The sequence below is a fragment of the Phascolarctos cinereus genome, unplaced genomic scaffold (genome assembly GCF_003287225.1).
Source record: "Phascolarctos cinereus isolate Bilbo 61053 unplaced genomic scaffold, phaCin_HiC Scaffold_4;HRSCAF=312, whole genome shotgun sequence".
NCBI classification, from domain to species: Eukaryota; Metazoa; Chordata; class Mammalia; order Diprotodontia; family Phascolarctidae; genus Phascolarctos; species Phascolarctos cinereus.
In genome coordinates, this window is record NW_027555847.1 from 53,329,361 (window position 1) to 53,353,963 (window position 24,603).

The window sequence follows — 24,603 nt, forward strand, 5'->3', positions numbered from 1 at the left end:
GGGGTAGATTTAGACTTTTCTGAGCAAGCTGCCCATTCTTTCCTTCCTTCCTTCCTTCCTTCCTTCCTTCCTTCCTTCCTTCCTTCCTTCCTTCCTTCCTTCCTTCCTTCCTTCCTTCCTTCCTTCCTTCCTTCCTTCCTTCCTTCCTTCCTTCGTGTGAGTGTGGGGGTGATTATATACTAGTGAGTGTGGATGTGAAGGAAATCTAAAGCTAAAAATCACAGGAGAGTATTTGTTTGTGAGGGTGTGATCCTGAAGGTATATGTGGGTGGAATGTGTGGGTATGTGGGGAGTTGCAGCATTTATGGGAGAGTATATGTGGGGGTTGGGTGGATAGCTGGAGAGAGAGGGAGAGAGAGAGAGAGAGAGAGAGAGAGAGAGAGAGAGAGAGAGAGAGAGAGAGAGAGAGAGAGAGAGATGTGATTAATGGCAGACATGCTTGTGTTAGGATGTGCAGGGAGATAGAGGTGTACATGTGAACAGCCTTGTGTATAAGGGTGTAGATGAGAAAAAGGTAGAGAAAATGGCTTCCTAGCCCACGGAAGGCTCTCTCTTAACGTCTGCCCTGTGTTTGTTCCCATAGGTGCCAGGAAGGGGCCATGACCATGTAGACGCCAGCCCTGGGGAGTAGCAGCATGGGCAGCGCTGAATGGGGACGCCTGGGTCTGCAGTCTTGAGACCCACCACCACTGACCTTCGAACTGGGATCCCTGTGTGTTGAGGTGTTCCTTTCCGAGCTTGCCACAGCTGCCGCCACACTGGCCCGTCTCCATTTTCTCCCTTGGAATTGGAGCTGACTGCTCAGAGTTGCTAAAGTTGCTTCCTTCCCGAAAGCCGTATAGACTTATAGCTCTAATTGGGAACCTGCTTCTTTCTTCCCCTACCTAAAATAAATAGATAAGTAAGAAAATAATAATAATAACCCTTGGATCTGCCCAAAGTGGAGCAGGAACCTCAGCAAAAATGGGAGACATGACCAACAGCGATTTTTATTCTAAGAACCAGAGAAATGAGGCCAACCATGCAGGCGAGTTTGGGTGTACAATGGAGGAGCTTCGCTCCCTCATGGAACTGCGGGGGACAGAGGCTGTGGTCAAAATCAAGGAGACCTATGGGGACACTGAAGGGATCTGTCGGCGTTTGAAGACCTCGCCTGTGGAAGGTAGGTGCCAGCCCCTTGGAATTCCAAATCCTGAGCCCTCTGATGGCCCTATGAGGATGCTTCCTTTTTATTTTGAAAGTAGGGCTAGAATGAGAAAATCTGAGAACTGGGGAGCTACAGAGGCAGCAGTCAAGAGGGAGATTGGGAAAGAGCCAAAAAGGTGTTAAAATGGAAATGCCAAGATCAGCAAAGATAGCTCTGCTGAATGAGGTAACAATTGCATCCCGAATATCGGACAAGAGAAGGCATGGAAGGCCTAGGCACGGTATCCCTTTGGTGGAGGAGCAGGGTTTGCAGTCTGTTAGCTAGACAAGGAGAGAAACTGAAACCTTGTTTTCCTCGTCTGATCAGTTCCTTTGACATGAAACCAACCCTTTGGTGTCATTATTTCAGTGGCCAGCTGTTCACTGGAAACCTTGTTGTGCTTCAGGGTCCTCTGTTTTCATGTCCCCTGTTCTGTTTGTCTCATGTGCAAGCGTGGCTCCACCCCACCTCCAGATCCCTAGAAACAGCTGCTGCATTGCTCGTCTCTCTTCCCATCCCACCTGCAATCAGCACCACGCTGAGCCCCCACCCTGATGTTGTTACCTTGCAGTGGCCTGGAGAACACCAAAGGAGCTTAGTTTCATTTTTCCATTTAGTAAAATGTATTCGAGAGGAACTTTTCTTTAAGGTGAAGAGAGGCCACAATAGCCTCTCATATTTGTACCCGCTTTAAAAAAAAAGTCTTGACTCTGTTTTAAAAATGAGAGCTAAATCCTGACTTTTCTGATGCTTCCTTACCCATCTCCAGTGTACTTCTATGCCTCAGACTTTGCTGGGAATCCCTGGGAATTCTTGAGTCCTCGAGCTGCTGGCTAAGGATGAGGGCAGTTATGGATTGAGGCAGGTGGCAAGGGGCAGAGGGCTTTCATAGCAAAATACAGCCTCGGCACCCACTCTGTTTAAAGTCTCTTGGGTCCATCTGGCAAAGTAATGCCTGTGTTGCTTTCCTGTGGATGTAGGATTCTTTTAGATTCATGAGGAAAGAACTGTTGCCACTAGCCAAGGCATGGGCTACTGCCAGGTTTGGAATAGGTAGAAATACCATTTTCAACTTTGTAATAGACATTATTTAGGGAAGTCTTCTTGGCTATCCTTTATTCAGAACCCAGAGAAATGGAAAAGGGAGGCTGAGAGGTCTGGGTTTTGACGTTGTCAGCATGAGTGCCATCCAGAGTGGAGCTATCTCCAGAAAAGGGAGATGACAGTTTATGCTCTATTTGTTCCTGATCAGGCTTCCTTTGGTACGCTGGGTTTGGTTCTGGACAGTACGTGTTAGGGAGGATGTAGAAGGAGAAAGTAAGAGGACTAGAGAGCATGCCACATAAGGACAAGTTGAAAGAATTGGGGATTTTCATTAGGCAGGACAAGATTTCCCTATCTGCAGCTGTTTGAAGGACAGTCCTGTTGAAGAGGGAATTGCCTTGTTCTGCTTGGGCCCAGAGGGCAGAACTGGGAGAAATGGCTGGAAATTTACAGAAAAGGAAAATACAGAGAAAGAAATTTAAAGTTAATATAGGGAAAAGCTCCTTGGCAATTAGAGCCCTTGGTCAGTGGGTTCCCCATCAGTGACCATATTCCAACAAAGGACAGGTGATCACTTGTTGGATGTTTTAAAGGGAGTTCTTGGGTAATAGGGTGCACTAGATGCCCTCTGAGTGCCCTTCCAATTCAGAGGTTTGGGGATTCTATGAAGCCATTCTATGAAGTTTCCTGGAAAGGGAAAAGAGTTGAGCTAATGGTCTCTAGGAATCCTGAGATTCTCGGAGCTGGGATGAAATAGATAAGGGGATCCTTGAAGGAAGAAATGACATTGCAGGCCTAAGGGCTGGCTTACCCAGTGCTCTTTGCACTTTTGGACACTACAGTAAGAAGGAGTCGTTGCGGTGTGGGACTGAAGCTGGGCTCTTGAGGGCTTTGCTGGGGTGGAGTGGGGGGGGCAGTCCTGGCCGATCCTACTGAGCTGGAAAGACTCAGAAGGGTGGTTGGCTGAAGGATGTATTTCTATGGTCCTACAACTGGGCTCTGGCTTCAGAACCCCTTCCCTAGGTTAGCCACAAGGTTCTACATGTAGAAACTCACAAAGACCATCTCCTAGGGCCCACAGAATTGGGGATCTGCATTTGGGAAGAGAGGACCCAAAACAAGGAAATTATAGAGCCTTGAAGATTGATAGCATGTAGTGGGGAATAGTCGTGGGAAGGAGTATAGAGTGAAGGCCTGAATCAGGCACAAGAGGCCATAGGGAAAGGGTATGTAGAGTCAGAAGCAGGTGCTAAGTCTAGGGTGGAATAAGTGAAGAATAAGGATGAAGAATGCAGCAGGGTTAGCAAAGGGAGGGATAACGTGGCGGCCTCAGTGGCCCAAGTGTAGGAAGTGTGAATGGGAAACACTGTCATGGTGAGTTGTTTTGGGCCTTTCCTTTCAGGCACCTCTTTGCTTAGTGTGGACAGCTCTATCTGTCTGTTTGCACAGGCAGCTTCCTCCGTGCCATGCTCAGAAGTCCCAGATTCCTGATTACTGAACAGGGACATCAGTCAGGTTGTATCTTCAGCGTCAGAGGCCCGCAGACCTAGAGCTGGGAGGGCCATTGGAGGCCAGCCAGTCCTGCACCTTCATTTTAGAGGTCAGGGACAATCAAGGAGCAGGGAGCTGAGGGCATTTGCTCATGATCACAGGAAGGAAGGAGCAGAGCTGGGATTGCCAGCCCAAGGTCTCTTTCCATTGCTTTGCACTCATATCTCATTTCGGCCTTCCCAAGTTAAATGGGGCATGTACACATAGAATCCAGAGGAGGGAGATTGGCACGATGGGTGAAGGCAGTGGTAGGGAGACACCACTGGATTTAGAGTCTGAGGCAGTGTTCAGGTCTGGCTTCTGCTTCTTACTCCTTGGACACATTACCTTCTCTTTCTAGGCCTCAGTTTCCTCTCCTGTAAAATGGAGAATTAGACTATATAACGTCTACTGTTCCTTCTGTTTCTAAAGCCTATGATCACAGTGTCATAGATTTAGGGCTGGATAGGGCTGGATGTTCTTATGACTTTGACCTTTCTCAGAAGAGGGTGAAAGGGAAAAGGAATGTCTAACCTTGAGGTTAAATTACTTGCCCAGAGTCATACAGCTAGTGAATGTCAGAGCCAGGATTCAAACCTAGGGCCTCTGGCTCTAAATCCAGTGTCTATTTAATTGCACCCCACTGCCTTAAATGACTTGTGAAGATTCATGTGGCTAGCAAGCATTGGAGCTGGGACCCAGTCTTATGTTCTCTTATCTCTGTCTTTCTGTCTGCCTGTCTGTATTTCTCTCTCTGAACTATGACCTCCATGACAATGGGGAACATGTCTCATGGTTCTTTGTATTTAGCTCCGATTCTCCTTACCCCCTCTCAGGATGCATCCAGCACAGAGCTGGGGGTATAGTATCCTACCCAGTAAATGCATATTGATTGACTGACGGAGGCATTTGTTGCATCTACCCAGTAGGGAGACCAGTGCTGGAACTCCTGATAGAACTCAAGTGATAGGTCCCAGAAGCTGGCCAGACAACCCCAGCATTTTTAGGTGGAGATAGACCAAGTAGGAAAAGAGATGCTCTCTGCCACCTTGCTGTATATTAATAATAGCAATAATCCATTTCTGTAGTGCTATATGATTCATGAAATGGTTTCCTCATACAAGCCTGGGATGTAGATAGTCCAAGCATTATCATTTCCATTTTACAGATGAAGAAACTGAGTCTGAGAGGTCAAGTAACTTGACTATGATAATGCAGCTAATAGGTTTCAGAAGCAAACTGCAAACTCAGGTCTCTTGACTCTGAAGGCCCAGTACTACCACCCCATGCTATGTCCCAAGCCTCAGTTTCTCCCTTTGGTAGCTACTTCATTGAGTGGGCTTCTCTTCCCCTCTCTTGGTTTTCTGTAATGCACTTGTCACCTCTCAGCCCAAAGCCTTCTTTTCTTTGTGACTCAGACCAATGATTGCCTTCTTCTAGGTAAGAGAATCTCTCAGGGCAAGGTGACATAGATATGCAGAGGCCAGGGCTCTTGAATGAGGGAAGAAGGGAAGAGAAGGAGGCTGACAGGGCCAGGGCAGCTGGTATCTCTTTACATTCCACCTGCCCTTGGCCTTCGTTGCCCTGGTTATTTACCAGACCTGGGTACTCTTCCTCCCCTCACTGAGCCTCAGAGCTGAGCTGATGTTTTCCCTTGCTCTTCAACCCCCTCCTCTTCCAGCCCCTTCTTCTCTCTGGTGCCTCCCACCTCCCCAGGTGCCTATTCTGCATCTTTTTTTCAATGGCTATGATTTTGACTGACTGTCAGCTCATCCCCCAAATGTCAGCTAATAGCCTGTGATGTTCCCTGTCTCAGAACAGTCACTAACACCCAATTCCCACTCAATCCCCAAAGCACTTATCATGCACCTTTTGGGTACCACACATTGTACGAAGTACTGGGGATACAATGACAATAACAAAAGAGTCCTTGCCCTCAGATAGCTTACATCCTACAGAGAAGTAAATTAATGATCATTTGGGGTAGAAAGAGCAATCACTAAGAATAGGCATAGTGGCAAGAATACTCAACTTGGAATCAGAAAGACCTGGGTTCAGATCTCACTTTTGGCGCTTACATGGGACCTACAACCTTAGAAATCCTAGACTTACGTTTAAGACACTTAATATCTCCAAGCCTGGACTTGGTGTTACAGGTCCCAAGTTCAAATCCTGACTACCAATTACTATCTTTGGAAGCTTGGGTCAGTTAACTTCTCTGGGCCTCAGTTTCCTCATCTGTAAAGTGAGGGAGTTGAATTAAATAATCTCTAAAATTCTTTCTAAATCTAGATCTCTGCTACTAAGTCAGCAGTCTGTAATTATTTTACAGATGGGCAAACAGAGACTCAAGAAGGGGAAGATCCTTGCCCTTCCTTGATCATTTAGGTAGAGAGTGGAGCCCAAATGCAAATGGAGGCTTTCAGTTTCCAATTCCAGCAGTTACCCTATGTGAAAGGGGGATAATGGAAGATAAGGGCAGAAAAGTGGTTTGGAACCCAACTGTGAGTGCCAGGCACTGGGACTGACCGGAGGGAAAGAGAGATTTTGGGGGTGAGAATTGGGGGAATGAGGCAGCCAGGGCCTGAGGATATTGGATCCTTTAGGACAGGGAGGAGTAGTAGAGTCTTGCAGGAGGCTGAGTAGCCTGAACTCTAGGGCTGTGAAGGTCCTGCTCTTCAGCAGGGTGAGATGGGGGGGGAGGGGCGCGTCTGAAGGAACACATTGAGGGTTGAGGTGAGGATACCTAGCATGGACTGAGAGGGCCATTGATGCTGTCCATTGATCAGCAGTAGGGCCTGGGCCAGCTTTTTGTGATCCCAGTCCAGCTTTCACTCTCTTTTGATTTCTGAGACATCTTCGTGAGTTAGACTGTTGCATATTCTGTGGAATATTTATATCAACTTTTCAAATTTGCATTTTTTCAGTAAGCCTATATCATCATCATCATCATCATCATCATCATCATTTTTAATCTAGCCCTCAGAATAGAGAGATTGGATAAAATGTTTACATATGAAGTTTGATTAAGAAGGCATCTGCTCCCTTCCACCATCAATACTACCACAAAAAAAAAAATCTTCCGAACTTATCTCTCAAATTGCAGCTTTATGGGGTCATTTCTTGGATTTAAGCTTTGCCTTCTCTTTTCAGGCCTCATTTAAATGTAAATCCATCTTGGATAAAAATACATGAATCCCTCAGTATCTTGTAGAGTTATAGATAAAAAGCTAGAATGGGCTGAGTCACCGAATTTCTGAAATGGTTAGGACTCTGGTGACCATCAACTTACAAAATCATCTAATGTAGCTATCTTGTTTTTATAGATGAGTAAACTGAGGACAGTGGCAATGAGTTATGGGCTTATTAAAAACTTTTTACTGGAAAAGCTAGATGAAAAAGTTGAGTACCTGAAAGGGCTAATGGATTCATAGACTTATAGTTGGAAGAAATCTTTAGAGGCCAAATAGTTTAAGCCCCTCATTTTACATAGGGGGAAACTGAGGCTTAGAGAATTGAAATGATTTGCCCAAGGTCACTCAAGTAGAAAGTGGCAGGGCTGGGATTCAAACCAAGGACCACTGTCTCTAAATGCAGTATATTTTCTATTGCACAGGGATGAGGTGGGGATTGAGGCACTGACTAAACAGTCCACTGCCCAGTCTAGCCAAAGGTCAGCCTTGCACAGCCATGCAAGGTCAGGGCCAGAGCCTAGCATCTATCTTGGGATGCTTAAGGGATTTTAGAAGCAATATGACCTATGACATATTTATGATTGAAGGTAGAAAATGTAAACATTTAATAAAGTTCCCAGATATAACCTGCCACAAGCGCTTTCTTTACCACACACAGATGGATGCCGTAGAATACCCCTGTGTAACTTATTGGAGAAAAAAAAGCCTTTCCTGAATTCATAGAAATAAAGCCCTAATAGGATGTGCCAAGACTGTTCTGCTCAATTATGGAATCGCTAAAACCAACCAACTTCTGCTCCTGCAGGGATGGCTAATCCTATCTCTACAACCCTTCTTCTCCACCAAGACTCATTTCATGACTGCATACACCTTATCTGTCACGCCCAAAGAATTAGACATTCATTTCTGCCCCTTTCCCCACCCCCGGCAGCTAATCGTATAACGATTACTTCATAGAGACTTAGGGAAGGGGAAAGAAAACAAGCATTTACATAGGGCCTACTGTGTACCGCACACTGTGCTAAGTGCTTTTTTTTTTTTTAACAACTATCATCTCATTTGATCCTCACAACAACCCTACAAAGTAGGTGGTTTTAATATCCCCGTTTTAAAGTAGGGGATACTGAAGCAAAAAGAGATTGTGACTTGACCAGGCTAACATAGCTAGTAAGTGTCTGAGGCAGGATTTGAACTCAAGTCTTCCTGATTGCAGGCCCAGGGCTCTATTCATTCTGCCTCTATACTTATAGTACTTTGGGGGAGTCCATGAGCTCAGTGATGACAGCAGCATGGGACACCCCTTCCACCAATGCAGATTGTAGCCCTCAATGATATTACTTTGTAAATAAGTCCTGGGAAGATGCTTGAGGCTCTGAGGCATTAAATTACTTACCCAATGTCACACAACTGGCAAACTTTAGAAGTGGGATTTGAATCCAGGCCATTCTGAGGCCAAGTCAAGGATACTATTCACTATACCATGCTATATCTGATTTATTAAAAAGATATAGGGGACAGAGAGATCTTTCACCTAAGTTCCAAATTTCAAAGGGGGTAGAATATAGCTAAATGAATTTCACAGTTTTATACATTGGAAAGAGCAAAAAAAATTGGAATCTGAGGTCTGGGTTCAGATTCTGCCCCCAGAGATCACTCTGCTAGGTACACACCCAAAGGAGGTCCCATGTACACCAACATATTGGTAATATTTTTACTATTATTGAATGTAGCAAAGAAGGAACTGGAAAGAAAGCAGACAGATGCTTACCCACTGGGTAAGCATCTATAATAAACCATCTATTACCTATATTAAAATTGACTTTGTTTCCCATTCTTTGCTACTACAAAAAGTACCATTATAAACAAATTGTAGGATGGGAGTGTAGTAGAATATTACTGTCCTATAAGAAACAGTGAATGATAGATACAGAAAAACATGAGAAGGCTTAAATGAACAGATGCAAATGAAGTAAGTGGAATTAGGAAAACAATATACACAATGACTGCAAACAACAATGTAAATGAAAGAATGGCAATGAAAAAGAATTTGAAATGGAATACTTTTAAATTATACCAACCACGTTTGGCAATAAACTTAGGCACCTAGGTGGTGCAGTGGGTAGAATTGGACTTGGAATCAGGAAGATCTGAATTCAGATCCAAACTCAGACACTTACTAGTTGTGTGACTCCGACTTAACCTTTTCTTTCCTCAGCTTTTCCATCTGTAAAATGAAGATCATAATAGCACCTATCTCCCAGAGATGTTGTGAAGATCAAATGAGAAAATATTTGTAAAATACCTCAAAGTACTAGATAAATGCTGTTATGATTATTATTGTTATTGTAATTAAGATAAGTTTGATCAGTTTCCCAATCAAATGTCACAGGCATCACTATCACTACCATCATTATCATCATCATTACTATTATTATAATCATTAAAGAGATATGCCAATGAAATTCTTTCTCTTCTTTGCAGAAGAGTAGGATTGTGGGCATGAAACACTGCCTATAGTGTCAGAGTAGTTTTGTACGTTAGTAAGTTTTGCTGAACAATTTTTTCCCCTCTTTTAAAGATTTTGCAATATAAGGTGGCTTACTAAGAAGGGATAGGGAAGAAATATATTAATAAATATAGACAATATAAGTAACAAAAGATAGCAATAAAGATTTAAAAAAGAGGGAGTGGGACTAGATGTTCTCTGAAGTTCTAACGGCAAATGTATGACCAAAGGGGGAAAGAAGTCTTGGGAGGTGGGTAGGGCATTTTTGTTATTCCCATTTTTACACATGAAGAAATTGAGGCTTAGAGAGGCTGTGACTTACCCAAGGTCACACAGTGATTTTGGGGAACAGTTAGAATTATACAATAGATCTTGTGAATTAAAGGCCAGTTTTCTTTCCTCTAAACCACACTGCTTCCTCCCTTTCCATGTGAAAACATGAATATTTGTGGGTTAGTAAATGGGGGGGGAGGGCCATCATTTCACATATGGTCAAATAAATTAATATTAAACTTCAATGAACTTTATATGCGTTGTCTCTCTTGAGCTTCATAATTACCATAGGTATAATTATCCTCTTCTTTCAGTTGTGAAAAAGTGAGGCTTGAAGATATTAAATTGACTTGTCCATTATGATACAGTAACTTTCCAAGGTCAGGTATGAACCCAGCTCTTCCTGGTTCCAAGTCCAATGTTCTCTCAACTATTCAGTGCTTCCTCTCATGGGAACAGCTTTTTAGAGGAGACAAGAGCTCACAAACTCTCCGAGAGATGGAAAAGATAGAAGGAAATGGATTAGAAGGAGCCATCCAATGAATCTGCTCTCCAAGAATCCTGAGATCATAAGACCATAAATTTAGGTCTCAAGAGGACAGTAGAGACTGTCTACTTTAATTCTTTCACTTTCCAGATGAGGAAACTGAATGCCAGGGAAATGAAATGATTTGCCCGAGGTTACACATGATTAGGAAGTGATATACTTAACTCTGAAGAAGGAAATGGCAAACCACTCCAGTATCTTTGCAAAGAAAACCCTAAATGGGGCATGAAGAGTTGGACATGACTGAAATAACTGAATAACAACCACAAATTATCTAACAAGTTATCTAATAGAAAAACATCCAAAACTGGCAGTCCAGAGGCCCACAGTTTAGTCTTGGCTCTGCCATTACCTACCTTGTGATTGTGGACAATTCATTGATAATTCCTAAAATTTATATAGTTCTTGCTATGTGCCAGGCACTGTGCTAAGCACTTTATAATTATTATCTCAAAAATATAAGGAATTCCTGTTGTAGTAGAAGGTGCCCCAGGACTTTCTGAGGCAGTTGGCTCAGTGGAATGAAGAACTCATCATCCATGCTAGAACCATCAGACACTTCCTGAAACTGCTAGGTCTGGTTTCTCTTAAGGAACATATAGTGGAGAAGAGTTCTCCATCAGGAAACAGGATTAGCAGGGAGCCATTTGAGTAGGGCTGGATTGAACTCAAAAAATACCTCAATTGTGTGATGGGTTGCATAATTTGGGTAACACTGGGAAGGGGATTGTTTTTTTAATTTCTCCATAAATTTTCTTTCAATAATCACAGAGGTTGCCTTCAGTGGAATTACTGGACTAGCTGGTTTGTTTGATAGCTAAATTACACTGTGATGTTAATGGTCTTTTGACTTGACATTCCTATTGGCATGTTTCTGACATTCCATAGCTCTTATCTGCTGATGTGAGGAAGGAGCAGGCTGGTGTGCTGGGTTAGGACTCGTGTGGTATGAATGCATTCATAAGTATGCATAAATTAGCTGTCCTGTTTACATGCCAGCTAATTTTAAGCAGACGATCTCAACAAATGATAGATAAATTAGAAAGAAATGAGAAATTACTTCCCAGTGACAGACATTTCTAGCTTCCTGAGGTGAAGAACTGGGCCTCAGTTCTCTCACTTCTAGGGTGACATCTGATTTTCCTTCCAGGAGTACAAACCCTTATTGCATCATTTGAGGTGTTTTGTCCCTGTGGAAATCCTGAATTGGATGATTCACCCGGCTTATCTAGACGTACTGTAAACTTTGTCCTGTGAGGGCATTTGGAGAAGTATAAGACATGGTTTCCGCCTTCAAGAGTCAATAGAGATCAAATGACCCAACTCTCTTATTTTAGAACACAGAAAACTAAGGCCATCAAGGTGAAGTGTCTTACCTGCAATCATTTAGGCGTGTCCCCCTTCCCCACACATTTACAGAGCCCACATTTCTGTAGTACCTTAAATTTGATACATTTTTCCCCATTATAACCTTGCAAGGTTGGTGATTTACACATATTATTTACCTGCCTTTTTTATAGTATAGGTAGTTGGATTTGGCAAGTTGAAGAAAAAGAGATGTAGTCATATTTACCTTAAGGCTTACCATAAGCTTTATAGGATGTTAGCACAGCAGCCATCAATGGAACACACTCACGTAAAGAAAGTAAAAGAGATATATGGCCATTCTTCATTTTGCTGAGACCTGGGCCATTCCTGGGTTCTACATTCTACCATTTGCCTGGTGCAGAATAGCTGAATCCCAGATTAGTTAAATTCATCTAATTTACTGATTCTAAATGGCCTGAAGATGTTAAGGTTTGGGAAGTTTTATATGTTAGAAGCCAGAGTTGGTTGGATAGTCCATTATAGGATAAACAAATTCCAGGTGCCTTTGAATACTTCAAGCAGGAGTAGGTCACATAAGCTTAAAATTGGAAATTGGCAGCATTCTTTTGGAGTCAAGGGCTGCACTTATGGATATTTATCAGTTATATTAGTTGTCTCTTGCTTTCTCCATTTGGGCAAAAGAGTTCAGGCGGAATGGAAAAGTAAATATCAGAGAGGTCAAGCAACTTATCTAGGGTCATACAGTTATTCAATGCTGATGCTTGGACTTTTGAAACTAAGGCCATTCTATTTACAGTAAGACCATGGCACTGTGGCTAGAGCTCTGGGCTTGGAGTCAGAGAGCCCCGAGTTCCATTCCTGCTTTGGATATTGTCTAGGTAACCTTGAGCTGGTTACTTCATCTCTCTGGCCTCAGTTTTACCATTTGTAAAATGAGGAGATTAGATGGGATGATCTCTTAGGTCCTTTCCCACTCTAAACCTATAATCATACGATCTCAAGACTTACACGTATGCAACAACATTAAAAAATAATACAAGGTGGTAGACCAAGCATTAAATTGATTCTAATGACATGTTAAAATACCATGAATATTCATCAGTGCTATGGGCAGTTAGAAAGTAGTCTGCTGTCATCAGGGAAAATCTCATGAGGGGACTTGGGTTTACAGCAGGCTTTGAAGTATGGAGAGGCCAAAGAAGGCCAGAACTGTCTCAGTGCCTCCATGCTCTGAAGGAGTCTGGCACATGGCAGCTTCTATCTATCTGCAAAAAAATGCCTGAGCTGGCTTCAGAGACCCCAAGAGGACTTGAGTCACCAAGAGTACTTGAGTTAGAGCTGGGGTTTGGCACACACGATGCTTCTCCATGGATCTCCTAAGAAGCTCACTGTTCGATTCATGCTTTGAAAATGGTAGTGTTTTACAGACTGCTGTTTGGGTGTCCACATTACTGCATATTTCATGATAGGCACCTGCAGAAAAAGAGGCACAGGGGAGGGGGAAGACATCGATACTCCTGAGTGTTGTGAAAGACAATCTCGCATTAATTTTGTAAGAATCAAGTTGAAGTAAAGGAGCATGCCTCCTGTGCACATGGGTGCATATGTGTGTGTGTGTGTGTGTGTGTGTGTGTGTATGTGTATGCGCGCACGAGCACGCACATGCATATGAGAGTGTGTAGTGGGAGAGATGGGAAAGGGACATTTCTTTTTAAATATAGAAATTTTGCTCTATACAAATATACATGCATAAGGAAATACACACCTTTCCATATAGATATTGAAATATATATCAAACATTGTAGTATAGTAAATAGAGAGCTGGTCTTCAAGCCAGGAAGACCCCAGGTCAAGCCCTGCCTCTGACATGTACAGGGATCCACAGCCCTAATACTACCTGGTATTGGAAATGCATTGGCTTTCTATTTATGCTTTTAATAAAACCTAGGCCATAAGATCTTTTTATTCCAAGTGTGAATTCTGCTTCAGACTCAATAACCATGTGACCTTGGGTTTTCTATTCCTCAGTCTCCTCATATGTAAAATGGAGATAAAAAACAATAATGCTGTCCCTTAGAGATGTTAGGAAAGAGACCGGCAGACCTTAACGTGCTACAGAAAGAGGAATTCTTGTCCTTGATTCTCTTCTAGTGCCTCATGGTGGCATGGAGGTAACCTGGAGTATTGGAAGTATGTAACAGGATAGTAGAAACCGTGGCAAGTTTCTCTGTGCTGGAAAGGCTTGGAGGGGGATTCTAGCCACAGACTGTTTGTTTTCTGAAAATTAGTTCAACCAAGTCCTGAGAGTTGCTCCCCAGTAGGAAGTTGTTTCCCAACAGACCTGCCAATAGTTGACAAATTCTTTGGATGGGATGACCCACTAAAACAAGAACAGGACAACTATAATTAGAGTATAGTGAGGGGGCAGCTAGGTGACTTAGTGGTTAGAGCACTGAGCTTGGATTCAGGAAAACCTGAGTTCAAATCTGGCCTCAGATTCACACTAGCTGCATGATCCCGGGCAAGTCACTTAACCTCTGTCTGCCTCATTTATCTCAACTATAAATGGAGATTACAATAGCATCTAACTTTAGCACAGTGCCTGCCACATAGTAGGTGCTTAATAAATGCTTGTTTCCTTCCTTTTCCTGTCTCTTCCTAGACAGAAAGTTGTTGGGTGGGATTTGTTGTTATGAGTTGTCTGCCTTTACAGTCTCCAAAGGAGGGAGGTCTCTCTTTGTTCTTGGCTAAGCAGGGGTCTAGGATCTAGATGGTCAAGAGCCAGGCATAAAGACAATAATTAAAAGAGGTAGGGGAAATAAAGGACAAAGATCGAAAGAACTGAGCAGCTGTGAGGCTATTCCAATTGGGAAAGACATTGCTAATTGCAAAAGGAGATTTGGTCAGGGTCAGGATTGTTGTTTTCAAATATTTAAACTGCCATCATGTGGAAGATAGAAGAGACTCATGTGGTTCTGGAGAGCAGAACTAGGATCAGGGGGTGGAGGTTAGAGGGAATTAGATTTCAGCTCCAAGTAAAGAATTCTCTTTGAGTGGGATCTAAACTTTTGAAGACCAGCACTGTTCTTTTTTTTTTTTTTCTGCTGTCTTTGTATCCCTAGCATGGAACACAGAATATTTCATATAGTAAGTTCTTGAGAAATGCTCGTCAGAGTGGCTTGATGGGAAGCACTTTTTAGCAATGGAAACTTCCCAGTGGTAGAGTGGACATGACCTTGAGAGGCAGTCAGTTCCATTTGATTGCAGTTTCAGCAAAAGCTTCCTGGTAGGGAGGCTAGACAGGGTGTTCCTCCAGTTCAGAGGGCTGGTGGAGAAGCCCCCAGAGGTTCCTTCTGAGGGTAAATTGTCCATAGTTCCATTGTCTGATTTTAGAAGAAACAATAGTTTCTCTCTGGTCTCTGTGGAGGTAGATGGCAATGGGCTAGTCCAGGCTGAGCAGGAGATTAGGAGTACCTGGGTCAGCTAAGGACAGAGGCAAGTGGTAGCTTCTGACCAACAGATGATGACAGCTGAAGAATTTCTAGTATTCTTTCCTTCTGACCTGAGTTGGCCTTATGAATACATGGTTCCCTTTATGTTGAGATTTCATTGTCATCAGGCAGCTTGCCTCCTTTCCCTGAAGCTCTCCACCTTATCCACAGCATCCTTTTTCATGTATTCTTTCTGAAAGGTTGGATTTTCCCTTTCCACATCAGAACATAGATCCAGAGCTGAATAGAATCTCAGAGGTCACATAGTCCCACCTCCTCATTTACAGATCTCAGGTTTATAGAGATTGACTTGTCCAAGGTCACACAGGTGGCAGGTAGCAAAGCCAGAAAATAAACCCATGTCCCATGCTTCTATACTCAGCTCTCTTTCTACTTTACTCTGGTATGAATGATGCGACTACTTTTGACTTATCTCTGCCCATGTAAGAGCATAAGCTTGTTGGACCCTCTCGGTATTTTACAAGATGGTATCTTGGAGGACTGAGGAAGTGGAAGGTCTCAAGTTGGTTTTTTTAATGAACATCTTAAAAAGGTGGGATGGAAATGATTTTTTATGTGGCTGCATTTATAGCCCCCCAAAGGAGAGAGATCTCTCCTTGTCCCTAGTCCATTCGGAAATTTGAGGCTTAAAACGGAATAAAGCAATGCTGATTATTGGGTTTAAATTAGAAATTGGAAGTCATTCTCACAGCCCTTTATGAGTTAATTCCTAAAGTCCACAGAGGATAATCCAGGATCAGGACGGAGGTCATTCATCTGGAATAAACAGGTCTAAAGGGAAAAGCCATAATCAAGTGAGTGGAGACCCAAGGTCACTGGGGTGGAGGCACACATTACATTTCTACCCTGGTACTCTTCCTCTTATTTTGTCCCTGAAAATTTCCCCTCTCTCCCTAACTCTTCCCTCTATACCTCTTTTCTCCTGGCCCCCTATCCAGAATCTTTTCTAAAGTGTTGTGCATATAGCCACTTCCTTGGATCTAGGAAGAGTTGGGAGAGGGGATACTGGAGTGTGGGGAGACCCCAACATCTTCATCTTCATCCCCTAGCTCCTTGACTTAAGAACAGGGGACTGTCTTACTTTTCTATTGCATCCCCACCTTGTAGTACAGTGCTTTGCACATAGTCAGTGCTCAATAAATGCTTTATTGATATTTTGCTATGTGAGCCTGAGCAAGTCACTTAAGAGCACTTAACAGTGCTCTTGGAAACTCTCTAAGACTTAACATGTCAGAGAAGATGCTGACTCATATTGGTAAAGGAAATCTCTGTGCCTGGGAGTTTCCATAGCAATGATGCCTCAGGAATGGTCTTGTCTATCCCTTACCTGAATTGTGGAGCCCTGTGTCAAAACAGGGAGGAAGGGAGGACTTTAGGGAGGTTCTGGAGTGGGGGTAGGGCCTGGACTCAGTTTGGTCTCTGGGTCCAATGGCTAGAAGTTGTGAGATCCCCTCCCCCCTTAATATCATCAAGGCATGAAGATTTGAACTCCATTTGAAATGTGGGTTGGAGGGAGAGGAGTACGGAAGGATGTCAAGATTGAGGTGTGACATCTCAGTCATTCTTCATGGTGTCCCAAATGTCTCAGTGCAGCTTTAAGTTATTAATAACTTTTATTATTATTAATTGATTAAAGCTCTACAAATATCTTGTTTGATCCTCATAACAATTCTGGGAGGTATGTGCTATTATGGTCCCCATTTTACATATGCAAAAGCATATGAAGTAAGGTGATATAGAAACTAATGCATCATTGGTGGAATTGTGAAAAGATCCAACCATTTTGTAGAGCAATTTGGAACTATGCCCAAAGGGCTATAAAAATGTGCATACCCTAGCATGTCTAGGGCTGTAATCCAAATAGATCCTACAAATAGGAAAAGGACCTACATGTACAAAAATATTTATAGCAGCTCTTTTTTGTGGTGGCAAAGAATTGGAAATTGAGAGCATGCCCCTCAATTGGGGAATGGCTGAACAAATTGTTTATATGAATATAATGGAATATTGTGGTGGTATGAGAAATGATGAGCAGGTGGACTTCAGAAAAACCTGGAAAGACTTGTGTGGACTGATGCTGAGTGAAGTGAGCAGAACCAGGAGAATGTTGTACACAATAACAGCCATACTGTGCGATGACTGACTTTGATAGACTTAGCTCTTCTCAGCAATGCAAGGATCTGAGAAATCTCCAAAGGTCTCATGATGAAAAATGCTATCCACATCCAAAGAAAGAACTGTGGAGTTTGAATGTAGATTGAAGCGTATTATTTGCTATTTTTTTCTTTTTTTTTTTTTTTCTTTCTCGTGGTTCTTCCTATTGGTTCTAATACTTTCTTACAACATGACTAATGTGAAAATATGTTTAATAGGAATGTATATGTATAACCTGTATCAGATTGTGAGCCTTCTTGGAAAGGGAGGCGGGGAAGGAGGGGGAGAAAAATTTAAAACTCAAAAGCTTATGGAGGTGATTGTTGATAAATCAAAATAAATTAATAAAAAATAAAGCACTCATTTTCCAAGATTCAAAAAAGAAAGAAAGAAAGAAAGAAAGAAAGAAACTATCATGGATGGTGAGCAACTCTAAAGTCTGTCTGGTGGGATCATCATGTGTGTGGAGGGGCGTCTAAAAAAATCTTTTACTGCCAGGTGGCAACCTATTCCACTTGTGGACAGCTTTTATTATTAAGCCTATCCCCTCATTTGAGTTGAGGAAACTAAGGCAGAGAGATGTTAAGTGACTTGCCCAGGTTCACATAGCTAATAAGTGTCTGAGGCTAGATTTGAACTCAAGTCTTCCTGCCTTCAGCCTCTGTGCTCTCTTCACTGTACAACCTAGCTTTGAAAAGGTCCTATACTCTGAGTTCCATCCAGAAATGCTTACTGTAAAACTGCTCAGTTGCCTGAGTCTTCCCCAATTGGTACAAAACACATCAATACAGTGCCTTAAGGTTTGTAAAGAATCATATGAATCCATCAATAAGTATTTATTAAACAACTACTAGGTGTCAGGTACTCTTCTAGATGCTAGGAGGTCCAAAGACAAAAGTGAGGTAGATCCTGCCCTCAAGGAGATTGTATTTTCCTGCAGCTTCCTATTTATACATACTTTGAAAACTATGTAGACCCAATCCTTTAGCCCAAGTAACTTAATGCTGGGAGGGACCATGTTCACAGTGTATGGATGGCAGAACATAGACATCAAATGAACAAATGGACAGGCAGCTCTGTGGCATGAAGGGACCTTGGGGAGCTGTCCAGCTGCTATCTTTCCTGGTAGTTTTGTTCAAGGGATTACTTTCCTCCTATGTTGAATACTTCTCTCGGTGGCCTGGTCCCAGGATAATAGGATCATAGAGGAAAATCATAGAATGATAGATTTAGAGCCAGGAAGAGACCTTAGATGCCATCTGGTTCAATCTCCTCATTTTACAAATAAGGAAACTGAGTGAGACCCAGACAGGTTAACTTGCCCAAGATCCCATGGATAGTGAATAACAGAGCAGTTAGTTGAACCCAGATTTTCCAATTCCAAGTACAATGCCTATTCCCCTCCTAGTCACCAATCTGATGCTTCTATCTCTTTGTATCTGGAGACACAATGACAAAAAATAAAACCATCCCTGCCCTCCAGTATAGTTGAGGGAGGCAATGTACACGTCTAGGTATGTAAGAAGTATATGCAAAATAGGTCAAGATCATTTTGGGTGGGGGGAAGTAATAAGGAGTTGGTGGAGACCAAGAAATACCTCATGTGCAAGGTATCATTTTAAGCTTTAGGCTTAAAGGAAACTAGAAATTCTTAGTATCAGAGATGAGGGAGGAATGCATTCTAGGCATAGAGGCAACTAATGAGAAAGCATATGAAGTCAGGTGATGTAGATCCTGTACTATGGATAGAGAACAGTTCCAAAGTCTGTCTGGCTGGAGCAGGGGCTGGGGACCATCATGTGTGTGGAGGGGGCTGTAAGGAAACCTGTTGCTGCCTAGGGGCAACTTCTTCCGATTGTGGATAGCTTTCATCCCCTCATTTGTCAGGTTGAGTAACTATGGCCTTAAAAGGAGAAATGTCAAGACAAAGGTCACCCAGCCAATTACTGGTAAAAATGCAGCTAAACCCATTTCCCCATAGGGCTCTCTCCACAATATTCTGCTGCCTTCAAGAGGGTTCTCTTTACCTTTAACTTTCCTTCAGGGCCTCTTAGAAGGAATAGCAGGATAAGCTGCCCTTCGGCTTTTGGAATGTGCAGCTGAAATTCTGAGAAATGAATGGCAGATGAGAGAGCCTGAGGGATTAGACAGGGCTGGTATCAGATCTGTGTTCTGGGAACCTGTGAAAGGTCTGCCTGAAGAAAAGGAAGTCCTGAATAATGGATGTATCTGCAAATGGCATGAGGAGGTCAGCCTTGGCCTACAGAGCTCATCCTGCCTGCCTTCTCTCTCCTTTCCCTTCCCTTCCCCCTTCATCTCCCTCCCCCACACAGTATTCCTTTTTCCCCACACTCATTGTGCTTTTTTTTTTTTGGCTAGACAACGGGGTTAAGTGACTTGCCTAGGGTTACATATCTAGTTAAGTGTTATGTGTCTGAGGTCGGATATGAACTAGGTCCTCCTGAATTCAGGGCCGGTGCTCTATCCACTGCACCACCTAGCTGCCTCCTATACTTGTGCTTTAAGAAAATGACTTTGTCACTTCTGAGGAGGGACAGGATGAAAAGAGAGAAAAGAATAAATGGGGGGTGCAATAGGATTGAGGGAAATATACTTAGTTTTCTACAGCATGACTGCTATGGAAGTGTTTTGCATGACTACACAAGTATAACCTGTATCGAGTTGCTTGCCTTCTCAAGAGGGTGGGTGGGGAGGGAGGAAGGGAAAAAATTTGGAACCCAAAGTTTTAAAACAAATGTTAAAAATTGTTTTCATGGGCAGTTGGGAAATAAGATATACAGGCAATGGAGCATAGAAATCTATCCTGCCCTACAGGAAAATAGAAGGGTAAAAGGATAAGAGAAGTGGGGGAGATAGAAGGGAGAGCAAATTAGGGGAAAGGGTATGCATGCTGTCTTGAGGTTGGGGGAGGGACAAGATGGGGAGAAAATTTGGAACTCAGAATCTTGTGGATGTGAATGTTGAAAACTAAAGTAAGTAAATTAATGAATCTAAAAAAAAAAGAAAATGGCTTTGTTAGATACATGGAGGATGAATTGAAGTAGGGAGAAAGTCAAAGCAGGGAGGTCACTTAGGAGGCTATTCCAATAGGCTATTGAGTACCTGATGAGGGCCTGAGCTAGGGTGATGGCTCTGTGAGTGGAGGGCTATTCCAGAGATGTTATGGATGTAGAAATGACCAAGATTTGGCAACTGATTGTCTCTTTGGGGTGAATGAGAGTGAGAAGTTGGACTGGAAGAATGGCCAGAAATTGAGCAGGAGAGGGATGTGATGATGGGGGTAAATTAAGTTTAGTTTTCAACAGTTTCACATGTCTCTGAGACATCCAGTTCCAAATGTCCAATAGAAAGTTGGTGATATGAGATGGGAACTTGGGAGAGAAAACAGGGCCAGCTTCAAGACCCATGTCAAGTTCTGATTACCCTAACCCATATGCATCTTTCCCTATAGTATTCTCATTTAAACCAAATAGTTCATTCAACAAATATTTGTTGATAGCCCTGCTATGCTCACCAGCCCCTTCCCTCAAGAAACTTAGAGTCTAATTAAGAAGGAGAAAGTTATACACATACCAACCAATTAGCTAATGCTTAAGTGCCAAATTGGGGGATACAGGTAGGGTGTGACATAGCTTAGAAGATGGCAGAAATCCAGCCACTGAAAGATTGGTTGAATGATCTAGAGATGTTTAGCCTGAAGGAGAGAAGTCTCAGAGGAGAAAGAATTTGTTTTCAAATATTTAAAGGATTGTCACTGGGAAGGAAGATATTGAGGTGGGGGATTTGTGCTTTGGGTAGCCAGCTGCTGCTTAGGATGCCTTCTGAGGTTCCTTCCAACCCTGAGTCTTTGTGATTATAGAATAGTTGGGGACCAGAGGTTCAATGGAAGAGGTAGGGCAAGATTTGGAACTAAAAAGGAATAAACTGGATCCAGATAACTGGAATGAGAAAAGGAGTCATGTTGTTTGCTTAACATTTCCTGTTGGTTGTCCTTTGTTCTCTAAGAGGACCAAAATGGCCTCACTATGTTGGAGTCAAGGTATAGTGTGTCCAACTGTGGCTAATCAGACAATAGGAGCTTGGAAGGTGCTAACTTAGGTTGAGTGCAAATAACCCCTATGAACATTTGGAGTGGAGAAGTCTCTAAATTTGTGCATCTCACATTTCTTTTGAGCTGCTACAATTCTGCTTCACTCATAGAGCGCAGCGCCTTCTTTGATGCGGGCATGTTTACTCTATGTTAGTCCTGGCTTCCCAGCTCCACTGTGAGCCCCCCTGAGGGGCAGGCACTGATTTATGCTGCTTATCTGCCCTGGAATGTGGTGTAGGGCATGGGACACAGTAGGTGTTCACTAGATGTACATGGAGTGACTGGTTGGAGATGGACTCTTCACTTAAAAATCTAGATGCCAGGCCATTTTGTACCTTCCCAATTCTTCTAGGGCCTGTTGCTGGGAACGTCAAGGGCCACCCAAAACACGTTGTTATTCTTTTTTTTTTTTTATAGAGGAGAGGAGAGGAAAAAAATCGGTCTAATATTAGATGCATACTCCTGAGGTTTTGAAGGCCTTGCAGTACTACTTGATAGTAGAATTCAATTCACTTAAACAAATCAACAAACAATTATTTGACACCTAGTATTTGCAGAGCACAGTGCCAGATCCTGAGGACTCATAGGTGAAAAGTCTTAGAGTATAGTAAGAAAGAGAAGATATGTATGATATAATGCAATTCAGATGCTGAAAATCTCTTCCATGACTGCTTGGAATATTCTCCCTTTTCACTAATGATAATAATAATAATAATTAATAATAATAATACTAACAACAATAGTGGCTCACTTTATATAGTGATTACTATGTGCCAAGCACTGTGCTAGATGCTTTTCAGTTATTATCTCATTTGATTCTCACAGCCCTGAGAGGTAGGTACTATTACTATTCCCATTTTATAGATGAAGAAACTGAGGCACCCAGAAGTTAAGTGACTTGCTTAGGGTGACATGGTTAGTAAGTGTCTGAGGCTACATTTTTTTTTTTTGGTGAGGGGAATTGGGATTAAGTGACTTGTCTGAGTCACACAGCTACTGAGGCTACATTTGAACCCAGGACTTCCTAACTCCAGGCCCAGATCTCTATCCAATGTACCACCAAGTGAGGAAGTAAAGCAAAAAGTAAAGTAGAAAAAATTTTAAAAAGATAATTCAACATACAGAATGTGTATTGTACAGGCTCCCTGTCCCATGTGAGCTGTGGTCCTGGGAGAAGTCTTTGGCTTAACGTACCCTAGATATTGGAATATGCTTCTGGAGCTAACCTTAGTTCCCCCCACTTTTTTTTAAGTCCTTTCTCTCATTTACAGCATAGGGCTCTTGAAACCTCAGGGAAATCCCTAAAGCAGGATTTCCCTTTTCTGGTGCCCTTCCCCTGTTGCCACAAATCTGGACTCATTCTGGGGGCCTGCAGACATTGAGAGACACAGGCTGAAACTATGTATACTGTATCCATTTCCTTCTCGCACCTCAATGAGCAGATTTAGGTTTAAGCTTTAATCATGGGAGGGGATGTACCTTTGATCATGGACTAATTAGTCAGAGCCTCAGCCGGCCTGGGTGGTGGCGTGGAATCAACCCATCTGAATAAATTGTTATCCGGACTCTACCATAACAATTAGGATCTCTGAGAATGGGGATTTGAAGACTGGCATGAAGCAGTCAGCATTCCTCTTAATGCCCTATGAGATCTAATTACCCAGGCAAGGTGAAATTGCTCAGCAAATTATCACCCAGTTTTGAATAATCAATTGGCTTTTTTTTTTTTTACTCCTATGGTTACATGGCACACTGTATACAGCACCTCTCATGTTCTGATGACTGTTTCATTTTCTGGTTTCTGTAACCATTAGCAATTTGATTTGATATTGTAAGTGCCCCCTCCCTGTTTTCTCTCTCTTGCTCAACCCCAAAGTGTTCCTAAATCATCCTACTGAGTACAGTTACATGGAAAGCCAGCCAATCATCATTTCCTGCCAGCAAGTTTGGAGCAGTAATGAGCCAACAACGGGGAAGCAGCAGGATCTAATTGAGTGTTCCTAAGCCACCATTGTGACCTAGGGGTTTGTGTTCTTACCCTGGTTCTGACTTTTATTCCTGAGTGATGGGCCCATTGCTGGATGTTGGAGGCTAAGGGAGAGGTTCTCAGAACCTCTAACTTATTTTTTTTGCCCACTCATGATTGCAAGTTGGCATTTCACAGCACCTGCAAAGTATCATAATGATGATCACCCGTGACCTGATCCTACAGTTGCTTCTCTGAACTTTACAAGCTCCAGATAGATTTTTGAAAATTTTACCTGCATTTTTTTTGCTATAAAGACCTTAAAATGAATCACATTAGGTGAAATAGGGTTTGAATAGTGGGCACTTCCACTTTTATTGGTGGAGTGGGGCTCATATTAGTAAGTCCAGCCTTCTTCATTTTAAAGATGAAGAAACTGAGGCTGAGAGAGGGGAAAGGATTTGCTAAAGGGCACATGGCAAAACCCAGGGCTGATACCTTAGCTCCTGTCATGTGTTTTTTTCCATTATGGTCAAATTTTAACAACTGTATTAAAAATATCTAAACTTGAATACCGTATGTGACACAGTAGAGAGAGCAATGGATTTGGAGTCAGGAAGACCTGAATTCAAATCCTGTCTAAGGTACTGGCTGTGTGACCCTGGACAAGTGACTTCACCCCCTCTCAGCCTCAATTTCCTCATCTGTAAAATGGGGATAACAATAGCAACTACTTCACAGGTTTGTCATGAGAATCAACTGGGATAACATGTAATGCTCTTTGCAAACCTTAAAGATCTATATTCATGCTTGCCATAATTATTGTTATCAATAGAGGTTTATAAAATGTGATTACAAGATTATTTTGGTACACTGAGTTCCCTCCTCCACAAAAACCAAATACGTTCCAAAAGTCTGGCAAGACCGCAGGAGGTCCAGATTCCAGGTTTCTGGGCAGCCAGCTGTGATTCAGATGGAATGACTCACCTATGGGGAGAATGGCCAACCAATTCAAACAAAGAGCAGGGAAGATTTCAAAAGCTCATTACCTTCTGGCTGAGCCAAGTCCAGGGAAGGTCAGTGAGGATGAAGTGCGCAGTTCAGGCAGGAGAGAGGAAGCAAAATTAAGAATAGTAAATGAAAGTGCAAGGATGCCATAAAGATATAAAATAGGTTTAGAAAGCAAAGGTATATTGAGAAAAATATGTCGTTTTGAAAGAATTGCAATTCTTGAAAACAGAGGAAGAGAGA

At 42.6% G+C, this 24,603-nt stretch overlaps 1 protein-coding gene across 12 annotated transcripts in view; it reads left to right on the top strand.

Moving 5' to 3' along the window:
* ATP2B2 (ATPase plasma membrane Ca2+ transporting 2) overlaps nucleotides 1-24,603 on the top strand; it is a 404,797-nt gene that overhangs the window by 160,193 nt on the left and 220,001 nt on the right. For all 12 annotated transcript variants that reach the window (XM_020981028.2, XM_078152198.1, XM_078152196.1 and 9 more), the window contains exon 2: nucleotides 584-1,162. In XM_020981028.2, the coding sequence (XP_020836687.1) occupies nucleotides 964-1,162 (199 nt within the window). In that variant the 5' untranslated portion in view covers nucleotides 584-963. The remainder of the gene's footprint in view (nucleotides 1-583; nucleotides 1,163-24,603) is intronic.